Source organism: Artemia sp. Qi Xiang Cuo, chromosome 1 (genome assembly GCF_049724085.1).
Source record: "Artemia sp. Qi Xiang Cuo chromosome 1, ASM4972408v1, whole genome shotgun sequence".
Taxonomy (NCBI): domain Eukaryota; kingdom Metazoa; phylum Arthropoda; class Branchiopoda; order Anostraca; family Artemiidae; genus Artemia; species Artemia sp. Qi Xiang Cuo.
Genome location: NC_142794.1, coordinates 5399740 through 5417038, shown reverse-complemented (window position 1 = coordinate 5417038; position 17299 = coordinate 5399740). Strand labels below are relative to the sequence as shown.

At 35.8% G+C, this 17299-nt stretch overlaps 1 protein-coding gene and 1 pseudogene across 1 annotated transcript in view; both read right to left on the bottom strand.

Moving 5' to 3' along the window:
- Positions 1 to 5590: 5590 nt before the first annotated feature.
- The window catches only part of LOC148955936 (neuronal acetylcholine receptor subunit alpha-7-like), a 126799-nt gene continuing 115090 nt past the window's right edge, over positions 5591 to 17299 (bottom strand). The window contains exon 6 of the mRNA XM_089107992.1: positions 5591 to 5784. Within this exon, the coding sequence (XP_088964118.1) occupies positions 5591 to 5784 (194 nt within the window). The remainder of the gene's footprint in view (positions 5785 to 17299) is intronic.
- Positions 10032 to 11781, bottom strand: LOC148955937 (cadherin-99C-like; annotated as a pseudogene).

Sequence of the window (17299 nt, the reverse complement as noted above, 5' to 3'; positions counted from 1 at the left end):
TCCTTCGATACAAAGTGCCCTGGTCTAAACAACAAAAAAATTATACATTATGCCCACATCGATCTTTACTATAAAAATTATAAATTAATATTGGTGGGCGTGAGAGGGGGGTAAGTTACCGTCCAATAACTTTCAACTATTAAAAAGGGCACTAGCCCTCTCAATTTCCAATCAAATGAGCCCCTTTTGAAATTTCTACAACAACTTTCTATATAAACCTTATATGTCCCCAGGGCATAACTTGCAACCCTTGCACTTAGGGCTCTGATGGGGTTATCATCCTAAAAGACCTAATTTCCAGAGCTTTCGACTACGTTGAAAAAAATGGATATCTCAAAATTGTGATTGGATATGTTTGGGGAAATGGTGGGCCTGAGAGGGGGGTTAGTTGCCCTTCAATCGCTTTCGATTATTAAAAGGGCACTAGCCCTATCAATTTTCAATTGAGTGAGCCCTTTTTGATGTTTTTACAACATCGCTTTCTATAAAAATCTTATATGCTCCCAGGGCATACCTTACAACCCTCGCCCTGAGGGTTGTGGGGGGATTGGTTGTCATCCTTAAAGATCTAATTTCCAAAATTTTCAGCTGTGTAGAATAAAATGGCTATCTAAAAATTTTGATTGGATGTGTTTGGGGAAAATGTGGGCGTGAGAGGGGGGTTAGTTGCCTTCAAATCACTTTCGACTATTAAAAAGGGCACTAACCCTTTGAATTTCCAATCGAATGATCCCTTTTTCAATTTCTACGACAAAGATTTCAATAAAAACCTTATATGTCCCCAGGGTATTACTTATAACCCTTGCCCAAATTTTCATTGGATATGTCTGGAGAAATGGTGGACGTGGAAGGGGTGTTAGTTGCCTTCCAATCACTTTCGACTATTAAAAAGGGCAATAGCCAATTCAATTTCCAATCGAATGACCCCTTTTTGAATTTTCTATTACGACGCGTTCTATAAAACCTTATATGTCCCCAGGGCACACCTTAAAACCCTTGCCCTGAGGGCCGTGAGGGGAGTGTCCTCCTCAAAAATATAATTTGTATCTGGAAATCCACAACCCTAAACAAAATGGCTATCTAAAAATTTTGATTGGATGTGTTTGGGGAAAAGGTGGGCGAGAGAGGGGGGCTAGTTGATCTCGAATCACTTTTGACTATTAAAAAGGGCACTAGACCTTTCAATTTCCAATCGAATGAGCCTTTTTTCAAGTTTCTACGACAAAGATTTCAATAAAAACTTATATGTGCCCAGGGCATAACTTATAACACTTGCCCTGAAGACTGTGGGGAATCGTCCTGTTCAGAGGTATAATTTCCTGAATTTTAACTGCGTGGAACAATCTCAAAATTTTGATTGGATGTGTTTGGGGTAATGGTGGGCGTGGAAGGGGTGTTAGTTGCCTTCCAATAACTTTCGACTATTAAAAAGGGCACTAGCCATTTCAATTTCTATTCGAATGAGACCTTTTTGAAGTTTCTACGACAACGCGTTCTATAAAGCTTTACATGCCCCCCAGGGCAGAACTTACAACCCTTGTCCTGAGGGCTGTGAGGGGGTTGTCATCCTCATAGACCTAATTTACAGAACCTAAAACTACATGGAATAAAATGGTTATCTCAAAATTTTGATTCGATGTGTTTGGGGAAAAGGAGGGCGTGAGAGGGGGGTTAGTTGCCCTCCAATCACTTTCGACTATTAAAAAGGGCACTTGCCCTTTGAATTTCTAATCTAAGGAGCCTTTTTTGAAGTTTCTACGACAACGCCTTCTATAAAAACCATATATTCCCCCAGGGCATAACTTACAACCCTTGCCCCGAGGGTTGTAGGGGAGTGTCCTCCTCAAAAACATATTTTCTATGTGGAATTCAACTACGCTGAACAAAATGGCTATCTCAAAATTTTGATTGGAGGTGTTTGGGGGAATGAGGGGCGTGGGGGGGGGGCTAGTTTCCCTCCAATCACTTTTGAATATTAAAAATGGCACTAGCCCTTTGAATTTCCAATCGAATGAGCCTTTTTTGAAGTTTCTACGACAACACCTTCTATAAAAATCTTATATGCCCCCAGGTCATAACTTAAAACCCTTGCCCCGAGGGTTGTAAGGGAGTGTCCTCCTCAAAAACATTTTTTCTATCTGGAAATCAACTACGCTTGGCAAAATGGCTATTTCAAAGTTTTGATTGGATGTGTTTGGGTGAATGATTGGCGTGAGGGAGGGGGGGGGGTTAGTTGCCCTCCAATAACTTTTGACTATTAAAAAGGGCACTAGCCCTTTGGATTTCCAATCGAATGAGTCTGTTTTGAATTTTCTACGACAACGCCTTCTATAAAAACCTTATATTCCCCCAGGGCATAACTTAAAACCCTTGTCCCGAGGGTTGTGGGGGAGTGTCCTCCTTAAAAACATATTTTCTATCTGGAAATCAACTACGCTGAACAAAATGACTATCTCAAAATTTTGATTGGATGCGTTAGGGGGAATGATGGGCGTGGGGGAGGGCTAGTTGCCCTCCAATCACTTTCGACAATTAAAAAGGGCACTAGCCACTCCGATTTTCTATCGAATGAGCCCTTTTCGAAGTTTTTACGACAACTCCTTCGATACGAAGTGCCCGGGTATGGAGAAGAAGAAAAAAGAAAAATAAATAATACATTGTGCCCATATCGTTCTTTACTTAGGCAGCGCCATCGCGCTGCCTGTGATTCCTGAACGTTTTTGAATTAATGCAGCTTTGATTTTGGCTAACCGTACGTGAATAATTAAAACAAAATTTGCATATTAATTTTACCTTTTTTTTGGCTAAATGGCTTTCTCGAAATTTTTATCTGACGTAACTTACGAATTAACAGACGTATCGAACTTCTATATTTGTATATTTTTATTAAGTATATTAGGGGGTTCAGCCTCTAGTCAATACCTCGCTCTTTACGCTAAAGTTAAAATTTTATTCTAATTCTTTAAGAATGACCTCTTAATCCCAATGGTCATTAATTAGAATAAATAGCTGTGATTCCGTGTTATTCCGTAGGCCTATATGAACGGGGCGACCCAATCATATACTTAATACTTTCTGTTCGTTTTAGGTTTTGATGTTGCTCCTTGCTTTCAGTTGAAAAAATTGTTGTTTTTTTATATTTAATTTCTTATCGTTTTTTAAATAATGCTGGGAACTTGGCGCCCCCTTCATAGCAATGTCCCTTCCCCCATGAAAACTTTCTCCATGAAAATATCCTCCCATGTAAACTCCTACCCCCCCCCCAACTACTGGAAAAAAATCCCCCTGAAAAATTCTGTATACTTCCCAATAGCCAATACTATATGTAAACATTTGGCAAAGTTTATAACTTGCAGACCTTCCCCTGGGGACTGAGGGGGTTTAAGTCATCCTCAAAGACATAGTTATTGTATTTTTCGACCATGCTGAACAAAATGGCTATCTCAAAATTTTGATAGGGCGACTTTGGGAAAAAATGAGCGTGCAGGGGACCTAGCTGCCCTCCATTTTTTTGGTCACTTAAAAAAGGCACTAGAACTTTTTATTTCCGATGGAATGAGCCCTCTCAAGATATTTTATGACCACTGGGTCGATACGATAACCCCTGGAAAAAAAAACAACAAACAAACGAATAAACACGCATCCGTGATCTTTCTTTGGCAAAACAATGAAAAATTCAACATTTTTGCAGATAGGAGCTTGAAGCTTGAAACATTTACAGTAGGGTTTTCTGTTACTGAGGGTTTGATTTTCATTAAGATTCTATTACTTTTAGGGAATGTTTCCGCCTTTTTTCAAAAATAAGGCAACTTTTTCAGGCTCGTAACTTTTGATGAATTAGACTAAATTTGATGAAACTTGTATATTTGAAATCAGCATACAAATCTGATTCTTTTGATGTATCTATTGGAATCAAAATTCCGTTTTTTAGAGTTTCGGTTACTATTGATTCGGGTTGCTCCTTACTTACAGTTCGTTACCACGAACTGTTTAATCTGTTGATTCAGTGGATTTTAGAGTTTCGTTTACTATTGAGCCAAGTCGCTCCTTACCCACAGTTCGTTACCACGAACTGTTTGATTATAGCTGGCATTCCATTGCTCACATGTAGTATTTAATTATTGGGTTTTCGTATAGTGGATGCTATTTGTAGAGAAGAAAGTGTTACCTTTGATGTATAAAATAGTCAAGGGCGTTCAGATGAAGGGAATGTTGAAGAAAGTGTCGATCTATATCAAAATACACAATGTCTATGCAGGTTGTGAAAAATATCCTAGGGTATTAATTGGAACTCTCAGGGAATACTAAAGGGGATGATTTATTGACTAAATTACAATATGTGCATGCTACTACTACTACTATTACTACTACTATTACTAATACTACTGCTAATGAAACAACCACTACTTCTATTACGACTGATACTATGGCTAAGTGTATTTGAGGTAAAAATTTCAGGGAGTGTTGATTTGGAATTTGAACTTTCTCTAATGAAAGTTGACATCTACTTAGAATTCAGTTTTATATTCAGTATTTTTGAAATTCCATTATTCGCTTATAGTGTGTTAATAGGAAATATGCATATTTTGGGGGGGGGGATTTTATGTGGGAGGAAAAATATTCCCCAGGGAGCATTTTTGACTGGGAGGGGAGATTCCCAAAGGAATTTTTCAGAAGAAATTTTTAACGAGATGGGGATGTCCTAGCATTATTTGAAAAACGGTGAAGAATCAAGTTAAAAATTAACAGGTTTTTTCAGCTAAAATTAAGACAAACAGAAATCATTCCAGAAATCATTCGTATAGGAGGAGGGCTACCCCGTCCTCGGCCCTAGCTCTTTACACCGAAGTTTGCTTTATGTCACAACTCTTTACGAAAGATTCAAGAAGTATTGTTAAAGAACTGCAAGACTTTATTAAACAGGTCTAATGAAAGCGACAGCTTCCTTAATATAAAGAATAATTTTTTTCGTTTGATTTTTAATTTTTCTCTTTACTTTCAGTTGAAAAAGCTTATTTTTTCTTTTATTTAGTACACAGACCAAGCCATGTAATTCAGTTAAATTGTGCAATTTTTACAGGTTTTCCCTTCTTGCTTGAACCTAAAACAAAATAATTGTTTTTACGAAAGCTTTAAAGCCATATCCTGATTCTTCTTCTTCTTCATAAAGTTAGAACTAAATGAAAATGCATCCACTAACCCAGAATTCTGGGGATTTTCCGGAATTTTCACGATTGAAACTGTTGTTTTCTGCAAAAGCTTTATCAAAAATTAATTGTGGATATACGCATGTCAACACTAAATACAAATTGTTAATTTGAATTAACTGCAATTTGACGGAGGTTTCAGTGAGTGTAGTTCTCTTTTGGGGTAATTCGCGTAAACAAATGCAAATTCGCGGATAGTGGTAGCACAACTACACACATTGCAATCCTTTGAGCAAAACACATAATTTTCTTTTATATTTTCGATTTTAGTGTTTGCTCCCCTCCCTCCATTTTACAAATACAATTGATACTAAAAGAGACATATGAGTGTAAAATTATGGAAAAATTAGACCCATTGGTTTATGGTACGTTATTATAAGATGTTAAGAGTACTTACCAATTAGTGGCAATTTTTCTGAAGTTGGAGGCATGCTCTCCCCAATAACCATTAAAAACACAGTCATAGAAAGAAGAGTGGTTATTCCCAAAGTGACCTTTTCTCCTGAATCGGAAGGCATGTAAAAACTCATCAAAGCTATCCCTGTGATGAGAACACAAGGTAGAATCAAGTTGAAAACTAGAAAGGAAAGTATATTTTCATATTTTGACAATTTTATATAGAAAGGATCTAGGTAAAAGGAAATATAAGGGAATTTGGTACTTGTATGATATACACCCCTCCCTAAAGTTCTTCAAATATGTCTTTCTGACGCTCAATCCCAATGAAATATATCAAAGTAAGATAAAATATAATATTTTAGAAACAAATTTGCACATTAGGGGGGGTAAACTTTAGCGGGTCTGCATGCCTATTGTGTTAGGTAGACTTATTCTGCATATTTTATAGTAAGAATTGTTTTCTAACTTCACACTGTCAAATACTTTACCCCCATCACCCCCCTAATGACCAAATATATAGCCCAAATTATATATTTTCTATCTATTCTGTCACTTCTCTTCGCTTGTCTCACGCTAAGCTGAAAGAAACTAACCAAAAAAACGCTTCTATAATGCGTCAATGAATGAACAACTTGAGGGGTAGGGTGTATATGATACAAGTACAAGAATTTTATTGAGAATCCCCAATATAATAATAGATGTTCATTAAACAAAGAGGAAAAGAATAGGTGGAATAGGCAAAAAAATTTGCCTGACGTTTTCCATTGTCTCTTGTCGGCTTGAAACGTGCAAGGCACGTAGACAGACCTCAAAAGAGAGAAAAAAAACTTTTACAAAAATAGAATTTAATCGATATTTGAAGTCTTAAAATGGGCCAAATACGCATAGTAACATGTTTTTGGTGATAAGGGTTAAACAGGTATAGATTTTTGGCACTACTCATAACAAAAATTTGCCAAAAAAGGGTTTGGACCTTCGAAATAGGAATCCTCTCTTTTTACCTTATGTAAGGATGCTTTAAACATTACATTTGCAGTATTTTAAATAATATTTAGGGGGAAAAGGATCAATTTGAAAACTAGAAAGGAAGGTACATTTCATATGAAATGATTTAAGGAATAGGAAAACATGGGGATTTTTATGAAGAATTTCCAATATAGCAATACACGCTCATTAAACCAAGAGGAAAAGAGGAGATGTAATAGGCACAAAAATTTTTTTCGACTTTTGTCTTTGTCTCGGGCTTGAAACGTGCAAGGAACGTAGACAGACCTCAAAAGAGAAAAAAATATATTTTTACGAAAATCAAATTTAATCGATTTTTGAAGTCTCAAATTGGACCAGAAATTGTTTCATTGCGCATAGTAACCAGTTTTTGGTATTAAGGATTAAACAGGGAACGAATTTTTTTGTACCACTCTAACAAAAATTTACCAAAAAGGGGTATAGACCTTAAAAATATGAATCATCTCTTTTTACCCTCTAGGGGGCGTTTTAAATAATTAATTTTGCAATATTTTAACCTTCATTTATATTAAATTTATTAATTGTGGATTATAATAAGCAAAACGTAACTATAAAGACTAAGTTACAAGCAACATAATGACTGACTGTCTTCCGCAGGCTTGGTGATCGTTATAAAACTATGCCTTTTTGTATTTCTTCTAGTCTGGAACTTGCTGTACTTCTGATCGTCCGAAGTTAAATTAAGATGAAACATTTCGGAAACAGTTTTAGTTGTTCTAATTCATGATGTCAAGCTTTTTGCTTCCTTGAGGCCACAAAACAGAACTCCTTTTATATCCGACGCAATCATTAATCTATTCAAACATGCGAACGGTTAAAAACAAAGGAAAATATGAAAAGAGGCTTTTCGTGAGCATGGTGGACTAGGATATACCTATATTTAAAGTTTATGTAGCCCCTCACCCCCACCCCTCGGGACGCCCTGGTTGCAAGAGCTAGTTAAATAAAATAAAAACTATGTATCTACTGTTGCCTCCAGAGTAGTGGATGTTTATGTTAGTAGAGCAGTTAGTTTATGTCACAGTATAAAGATATAGCAGTAAGTTTACCGCAGATAATTTCTGGCTCTTCATTCTCGGTGCGAACAAAAAGCTCCTCCCACTTATTCTTGCATTAGCACGTACAAACAGCTCCTTTCATTTGATCTGCCATCAGCGGTCCAATTACACTCGAACACGTATTTTGGCAGAAACTTTCTCAAAATGCCTTTGAAACAAACTTGAGACTTCGAAACCTACTTTTAATTCCTAAAAACATCTAATAATAACATTGCACTACCAATTAGCCTACCGATTTTCATATGTGTATTGATATTAATTAATTTAAAATTAGTTTCTTCAAAATTTAGTGTTCCAACATTGAAGTCAAGTTTCGCGTTCAAGAGAAATCTGACTTGTCTACCCGATAAAAGATCTAATGTCGCTTATGTTTCTACGTTCTCTGGAGCACTCGCACCTCGGTCCGGGTTTTTATAATGGGTGAGATAGGGAAAGATCATACTGCCTATAATTTATATACTGTGGTTTATGTATAGTAGTGGATGAAGATGCTTTCTGCACCATAGAAGATTCCTCCTCATAGAAGACCCTCCTCATTCTTTCTAAATAATAGAGTTAAATATTTAGGTACGGGTGCATTAAACGGACACTTTTATGTACTTATGAGAGACGAAACCCGCCAGACTGTTTTTTTCAAGAGACCGCTATTCAGAAATGGAATGCAGAGTAGTTTTCATTGCGTTTTCGATATTTAAACTGTTGTTGTTTGAGGTTTTAGGGGAGGGGGGGGGGGTACCTCGGTTAGGTTACGTATTTAATATAAGGTATGCTTTACCCCCCCCCCCCCTAATGTGCAAATATATAGACCAAATTTGTTTCTACACTATTATTTATTCATCCTATTTTATTTTATTTCATTAGCATTAACCAAACTTCACTTTTTAGAAGTGTCCGTTTAATGCACCATTACCAACATTTATTAAGATACTTTTACACGAAACGAGGGTAGATCAAAAATTTAGACTGAACATTCGGTTTTTGCGTAAAGTTGAAATGCAATCTAACATTTTAGCTCTTAAAAAGAAAATCCAAAATTAAACCTAAATTTATTCATAAAATGTACCCAAAATAAAGCTGATAATTAAAACAATAGCAGAAATTAATTTTTGAATGGCTCTTCACGAAAGTATTCATAGAAAAGAAAAGAGTAAATATAAAAAATAGTGAAACTAAAACAAACAGAAACTGAAATGAATAATCATGGTAAACTTGAAAGTAATAATCGGCACTGAGACAGATAAACAAAACCTAAACCAAAAGACACTAAAACATAAGGAATTCTTTGTGGGAAGGTGGGTAATTTTCTGGCGAGGAATTTTCTGCGGGGGAGAAATCTGGGAGGCACCCAGCCCCTAATATAAACATTTAGTCAAACTTTCAACGAATAAAAACCGAGTGCTGGCTGCTGCCCTATTAAATCCTCTGAAAGTCAGAGTGACTAGATATTATGAAGCGTTGTGAAAATCCGTACAGAAGTAGTTACCCTCTGATCACAACCGATTGCAAATTTTTGGGGTTTATATATGTATATGTATCTTATATATACGTGAAAATTTAATGAAATGTCAAAAACTTGAGCTAAATGCAAACGTATCTTCTGCCTACAGATTGTCAAAAGGGCTTGTCAGCAATATCCTTGAAACCTTTTTCTATATCAAGGAGTTTTCAGGTCATCATAAAGTGGATGTAAACTGGCCAAAAAGTAACATGTATATAATATTACTACTATTAATACTACTATTAGTGTTACTGATAATACAACACCACTACTGCTACCGCTGAAACTATGATTTCCTTCTTTGTATTTTCTCCTTCCTTTGAACTAGTAGTATTATCTTTTTTGGTGGCTTCATTTTTACCAATATTTATTTTGAGTTTTAGTTTTTTAATTATTTTTTTTTCCTCTACTCTATCTTTTTTCTTAGCGACACAGTTTAAAAAAAAATTCATAATAATGGGAAGTCACTTTTATCATAATCAAACCGGTCTTAAAGGAAAGAAAGAGGATTCACTTGTGCTATTTCAGGTTCCAGTTCCAAATCGAAGGCTCTGGGTTTTATGAATATTAAATAAAAAAAACCAGTTTTACTAACTGAAAGTAAGGATCGAAATTAAAACTTAAAACGAACAGAAATTATTCCGTATATGAAAGGGAATCGCTCTTTCAGGGATTCAACCTCGCTCTTTACGCTAAAGTTTTTATTTATTTATTTTTTTTATTTTTTTATTTTACGTAAAAACGAGACTTTATAAATCCTATTCTGTGACAAAACCTATTAAAATCACTTTCGAGAAACTGAAAAGGTATAAAAAAAAACTGAACATAGACGTATCTACATAGTTATAATACAGTTTTTATTTCACTGTAATCAAGGCAGTCACTTTTCTCAATTTCAGTAACACTGATATTTTCTTCATTATAGAGCTCATCTGGAGTCTCTGACTCAGACGGGTCTAAAAACAAGAGATTTGTCGTTGGTATAGGACTTTCTATTATGCTGTAGTTATTATCCCTTTGTTCAATTGAATGGTTGCATATAGATTGACCATAATTATTTGCTTGGTGTCTAGGCATGCTAGAAGTCCTGGTAGTTACCGTTTCACTCAATACACTTGGAGGCCGCTTCAGATCATATACGCTTTTTCTCTTACTAATAAATTGTCTATGAGCAACCAAACCAGGCTGAAGATCATCTGATCTATCTGAGTCATCACTGTTCACACTCATCTCCATTACCTCGTAAGGTTTTGGGTTGAATTCGCTTGATGTTGTGACTCCTGTAAACGTTGGCACGAAGTATACTGGTGGTGGACAATGGTCCCTTTTCTTCTTGTACTTAGACCAGTTACAGCAGACATAAACTGAGGAAAACAATCCAGCTAGAATGACAACTGCACAGAGAGCGACAAGTGCCAATGGTAATCCATTCCAACCTATAATGCTGGAACTTAAAGAATGACCAGAAGTTTGTGTGGAATCCAAAGGACCTCGAATGTCCTGCATTTTGAGAGATAGGTATGTATTAATATAATTTGAGATCTGTGTGCGAGCAGTATTACTAAACAGCCCATTAACTATCTGTGGATTCTCTCTTGGAAAAATCCTGTCAAAATCTGAATCTATATAGTAGAAAATTATGTTGACTGGGAATTTTTCATAACTGTCCCAGAATCATCAAAAAACTCGTGCTCTTTTTAATAGCTGCTATTCTCACAGCCAGACCCAGTTGGGTCTGTAAAATTTCAAGTATTTGCTCCTTGACCTCCTCTACTCGTTCTTTACGACTTCCTCAAATAACCATCACTAATTCTTGGTGGTTTTGTAGCACCCCAATATAGACTGTTATTGGGGTTTCAGGGAATCCCTTGCTGGAGCCAGGATTATCTCTAGCATAGGCAGTAAATCTACGTGGAAGAGAATCTGCAGTGATATTTCCAATTGAAGTCTTTAAAGATATTATTCTGGACTTGGAATCCAATTCAAGGAGATTTGTTTTGCTATCATTGTTGCTAAAGTAGTAGTTTATTTCCCCAAATTTTCCGCTATCCTCATCACGGGCAGTAACCAGCATAATTTGAGCTCCGTGCCTCCAGTTCGGCAAAATGGCTCCCCAGTATTTCCCGTACGTATACTTTCCTTCAGGTAGTGAAAAGATAAATACAGGTGCATTATCATTTACATCAACAACAGAGACATCAATCTGAGCGGTTGTTCTGCCTCTTCCAACCAAGCCAAACGATGTTGACAATCTTATAATAACGGTATAAGCAATTTTCTGTTCAGGATCAAGGCCGGGTCTAGAAAGTCTAAGCTCACAATTTTCTTCAAAGTTTGTTTTAGCATAAAATAGACCTTCAGAATTCCCCTCTATCACTTCACAATAAACCTGAGATACCTTGGGAGGCTTGTTGGTAACCACCAAAGTTCTGATTAAAGTATTAGCTTCTGCGTCTTCTAATATTGAAGCAGAATGGATAGTCTCTGCAAAGCCCATCCCAGATTATGGGCTGACTGTCCCAATGTGATCAACTATAACTGCAATAGAAGCTGTTGACGACATCTGCGGATCACCCATATCATAAGCCTTCACTTCTATAACTGGTAACATATTCTGTCTCTTTTCTCTTGTTTAAATCTTCTACAACCTGAATGACTTCTCTGATTTCGTCAATTGAGAATACTTGCTTACTAGAGCCTAATACCTCATATCTTACAACGTTGGCAGGGGCGTATGAATCAGCATCTTTGGCGACCACGGTTGACACACCATGTCCCACAGGGACAGTTGAAGGTAAGCGAATAGGACGTGGAATGTTTATAAAAACAGGTGTATTATCATTGCGATCCTGGACATAAATTAGAACTTTAGTTGTTGCCTCAGCATCCGAAATTGCTTCATTCGGATTGCTTCAACGCTAAAGTTTTTATTGTTTTAAAAAATGAAGTTGTGTGACAGAGTCAAACTTTAGCGCAAAGAGCGAGGCGTTGAGGAGGAAACAGCCCCTTTCATATACGGAATAATTTCTGTTCGTTTTAAGTTTTAATGTCACTCCTTACTTTCAGTTATAAAAACTTGTTTTTTTATTTAATTTCTGAACGAATGCAGCTTTGATTTTGGCTCACCGTACATGAATAATTAGAATGGAATTTGAATATTAAATTTACTTGTTTTGGCCAAATGGCTTTCTCGAAATTTTGTTCTGACGTCACTTACGAATTAACTTATGTAACGAACTTCTATATTTGTATGTTTTTATTACTTATATTAGGGAGTTCACCCCAAGTCAATACCTCGCTCTTTCCGCTAAAGTTCGAATTTTTTTTTCGAATCACAAAGGCCGGTTAATTAGAATAGATAGCTCTTTTAAAAGTATTAAAACAAACTTTAACTTAATGGGCGAGGTATTGACTAGGGGGCGAACCCCGTCATATACGTAATAATTTCTGTTTGTTGTAAGTTTTAATGTTGTTTTAAGTTTTAATGTTTAAAAAAAACTTGTTTTCTTATATTTAATTCCTGATCGTTTTTTAAATAATGCTGGGAAATCCGGAGCCCCCTTCATAGAAATGTCCCTTCCCCCAAGGAAACATCCTCCATGAAAAGATCCTCCCCCGTAACCGCCTCCTCCGACGCTCCCTCTACCAGGAAAAATCCCTCCTGAAACGTCTGTATACGTCCCATTAACCAATACTATATGTAAACAATGGGCAAAGTTCATAAATTGCAGCCCTTCCCCTGGGAACTATGGGGGATTAAGCCATCCTCAAAGATATATTTATTAGATTTTTGACTATTCTGAACAAAATGGCTAGCTCAAAATTTTAATTTGGGTGACTTTGGGAAAAATGAGCGTGGGAGGGGGCCAAGTTGCCCTCCAATTTTTTCGGTCACTTAAAAAGGCAACTAGAACTTTTAATTTCCGTTTAGATGAGGTCTCTCACCATATTCTAGTACTACTTGATCGATACGATCACCCCTGGGAAAAAAATAAAATACACATGCATCCGTAATCTTTCTTCTGGCAAAAAATACAAAAGTCCACATTTTTGCCGATAGGAGCTTGAAACTTCTATAGTAGGATTCTCTGATACGCTGAATCTGATGGTGTTATTTTCATTAAGGTTCTATTACTTTTAGGGGTTGTTTCCCCCTTTTTTTGAAAATAAGTCAAATTTTCTCAGGCGCGTAATTTTTGATTGGTAAAACTAAACTTAATGAAACTTATATACTTGAAATCAGCATGAAGATCTGATTCTATCGATGTATCTATTGGTATCAAAATTTTGGTTTTTAGAGTTTTGGTTACTATTGAGCCGGGTCGCTCCTTAATTACAGTTCGTTACCACGAACTGTTTGATGGGAAGCTAAAAATTTTGTGCTAGCAACTACTAGAAGAGGTCCTCCATTAAAAGATATGATAGAAAGCAATAAAGAATTTTTGTGGTAGCAGTCTTAGGTGTCCAAATTTGTAAGGGAGGGGGATGTTCCTCATCAATATATCGACCAGAGTATGTTTTTCATTCAACCTAAGCATATTTTCATGAGAGGAAAGAGCTAAAATCCTAATTTATAATGTCGTTGTTCTTGGATCAGTTTAATCTCTTAAACTAAAGAGGCTGAGAGGTTTCTCAGTGAGGGTGATTAGGGTATAATTCAAAACAAGGTTTCTGTCATCAGTTTGTAATATTGTAGCTATTTTAAGTGGTCTTAAGAGGTTTTCCTATATTTATGGGTAGCAGGGGGTTAGGAACGGATAATATGAGGTATAGGAGACAAACCGTTGTTGGGTACAACGGGATAAAGGTCGACCTGTAACATATTTCTTAAGACCTCGTAACCTCTAAGAGAGGGTAAATCTAGGACATACTGCCGTAATTCCTTACGCTTAGGACACTAAACTTGACCAATCGTTTGAAGCCGTTTTTATTCAGAACTGACAGACTTGTTTTCTTAATTCAATTTGTAATTACCCTCCGTATACACATCTTTGACGAGTATTTAGACCTTCTGGGACTCATACTCTTTGATTATGATTTTGCAAAACATCTTCCAGAAACAACGTTTTCTAACAGTATTTCTACAAATATTTCCCATTCCCTTCACAAATTCTGTTTCTGAGAAACCTCTGGCGAAAACATTTAAATTTGAAAACTTACTGAACTAACATGGACAAACTTATGAAAGTTTTTCTTAATGACTCTTATGATATTTTTGAACAAACAGGTTTCGATTAAATTTCTACTAATCAAGTCCTTCCACAGAAGAAAAGGCCTTACGATTCATTTAATACTACAAATTGCCAAATTATTACCGGCTCATCTGCTGCTACATCTAGCCAAATTATTACCAGCTCATGTGCTACTATATCTAGCCAATTAATACCGGGTCATCTCCTCCTTCACTCGGACACTCTTGTTACAGCTAGCTGATTTAACATCGAACCATCAGTCACGATTACTCTGGCAACCCATTGACAAGCCAATTCAACACTGGCCAATCTTTAGACGACTCATAGGATACCCCGCCAGCAAGCCATTTATTTACCAGTGAAATACGTACAAGATATAGAACACTTTTCAGACCCTTCAAATTGTATAATGCAATATTTGTCGTCTTTTAATCAAGTTATAACCAATACAGTATTTGGTCATAAAATGTCCCACAAGTTAATATGGTATTCACGCATGGTAACACACCTAACCTTATTGATTATTTTCTTGTAAGCCGAATACAAGATACTAGGGTATATAGGAGTGTTGTTACTGATATTAAATGTAACGATAACCATCTAGTAGTGCCTAGGGCTAATCTAAATCTCAGATTACAGAACGGATAACTACCTCTCGGGAAGTTATGAAGCTGTTTAGACTCCAAGATGAGAATTTGAGAGAAACTTTCCAGGAACATTTGAATACCAAATTGGAAAGTTTAAAATCTGACAATATAAAAAATAGATGGAATAATTTTAGGAAAATAGTTTGTGGAGTTGCTGATGGTGCATTAGGAAGAAAGTTAAGAACACAGCTAGGAAAACTGGTGAAAAGGCTTTATGTTTAAGAGAGAGGAGAAGGAGCTTGCACAAGAGTCGTCTGAGTGATAGATCATATGAAAATAATAAGAATATAAGGAAGCGGAGGATGCATTAAAATATGAACTAAGGAGGTGTGAAGTGAAGACCTTAGATAAAATTCCCTGGAAACTGGAAGATGCATCTAGACAGCATAATAGAACAATATTGTACTGGCATGTTAGTAAATTGAGTAATGTTAATTACCAGGCCAATGCCTCTATAATTACGACACTCACTCTTTTCACTTTTCTTATAATATGGTTTAATTAGGGTTTCTTCTAAATCCGCTAGGTGCTTCCTCTTTTTTAAAAATCATATTCATTATCTTCAGTAACTTATCTCGAGCCTCAAAGCCATCATATTTAAGAAACTCATTTACCACACTATCAGAACCTATCCTCACAAAACAAATCTTCCTTCGAATCCAAGGTATCACATTTTTTTTAATTTTCCTCTATATCTTTTCATTCAACTCTATCCCAGTTTAGTACATTCTCAAAATATTCTGCTGATCTCTCTTCATTAATTTCCTTATCACTAATGGAGGCCCTGTTCCTATCTTTAACTGGGACAACTTCGGATTGATAAGTCGAAAATATTTTTTTTTTTATATATATTGTGTTTTTTCAGTTTCAAAATAAAATATAACAGATCTCTATGATGTCCCAGTTTTCCTCGCTATCTATGGAGAAGAAAATAAGAAAACAAAATAAAATAAAATGTTTCTATACAGCAAAATGACTTTCCTTATTTCTCAAGCCAACGGATTTTCCTATATGTCCAAGCCAAGGGAGCTTAAGTTTACCGTATAGGGTTTACGGTCAAAGTAATTCTATTGGCGTGTTTTGTCTCCTGATTTGTTACCACTTTTAGGGGTTTCAGTCTATTTTGTCCGGGTACTATTGACTAAGCTTACCTTTTGCTAGATTGCAGTTTATCCACTAGCCCTGTCTAGAAACTGTCTAAACTAAGCCTCCCAGGGTTAGCTTCCTACTTTCCTAGAGAAAAAAAATCGGTCTAAATTTTAAATTTCATTTAAAGAAAAATTTTAAGCTCAATCACACTTTTTCGGAATTTAAAGTAGCCTAATTGAGTGGAAAATAGGCCCCCTCACGCAACATTTTTGTACCCCATACACCGTTCTAACTAAAAATCCAGTTAGAATTTTATCAAACTAAAAATTCAGAAAAAAAGAAATCCAGAATAAAAGAGTCAAATTCAAAACGAGGTGAAACTAAGAGGAGCAAAGATGACGCCCCCTATGTTTTCTAAAACCAAGTACATAATACCTTATGTGTTTTACTGAGACCAATCCTTATTTCCAGATATGTGCTTAATTTCTCGTTATAAAAAAAAAATCGCCATTATAACCGAGATTACTGGAAAAAAGTTTGATTTGACAGTTCAATATATATGTTGAAATCCATTCCTGATTTTTTTTTTCATAATTTGTTTTATAAATTGTGTTATATATTAAATTTTATATGTTTTATTTTCAGTAAACTTCAAATTATGTTCTGGTCTTCAAAATGCAAGAGGGCACCAGCCCTTCTCCTCTTAGTTTCTGTTTTTTAAGTTTAACTCGATCATTTATTGAAATTTCTGTTCATTCCGGATTTTATATATTTTTATAAATGTCTTTCATAAATGTCTTTTATAAATATTCGATACATAGTATCAAAGCTGCTTTATTTACGTTTTTACCACCCTGCAGATATCTACTTTTAAAAACAGCCTATAACTACTAGATAAGAATGTCATAAGTTATTTTGTCTGCCTTCAATGTGAACGGACAAACACAATTACTGAAACAGTTGAATTTGCAGCTCTTTTGTTAATACAAGCCTGATTTCTTCAAAAAAAGATAACAATAGCTAGTGTATGCATAACAATAGTTAGTGTAGTTGGTCCATCGTCTTACCCTACAACTTGATGCATCTAACTTATTGAAACATTACAAACTATCTTTACATTTTCCATTGACTGGTGACGTTGGCACGACGTATCTTCACCATTGACATTGAGGTTCACCATTGA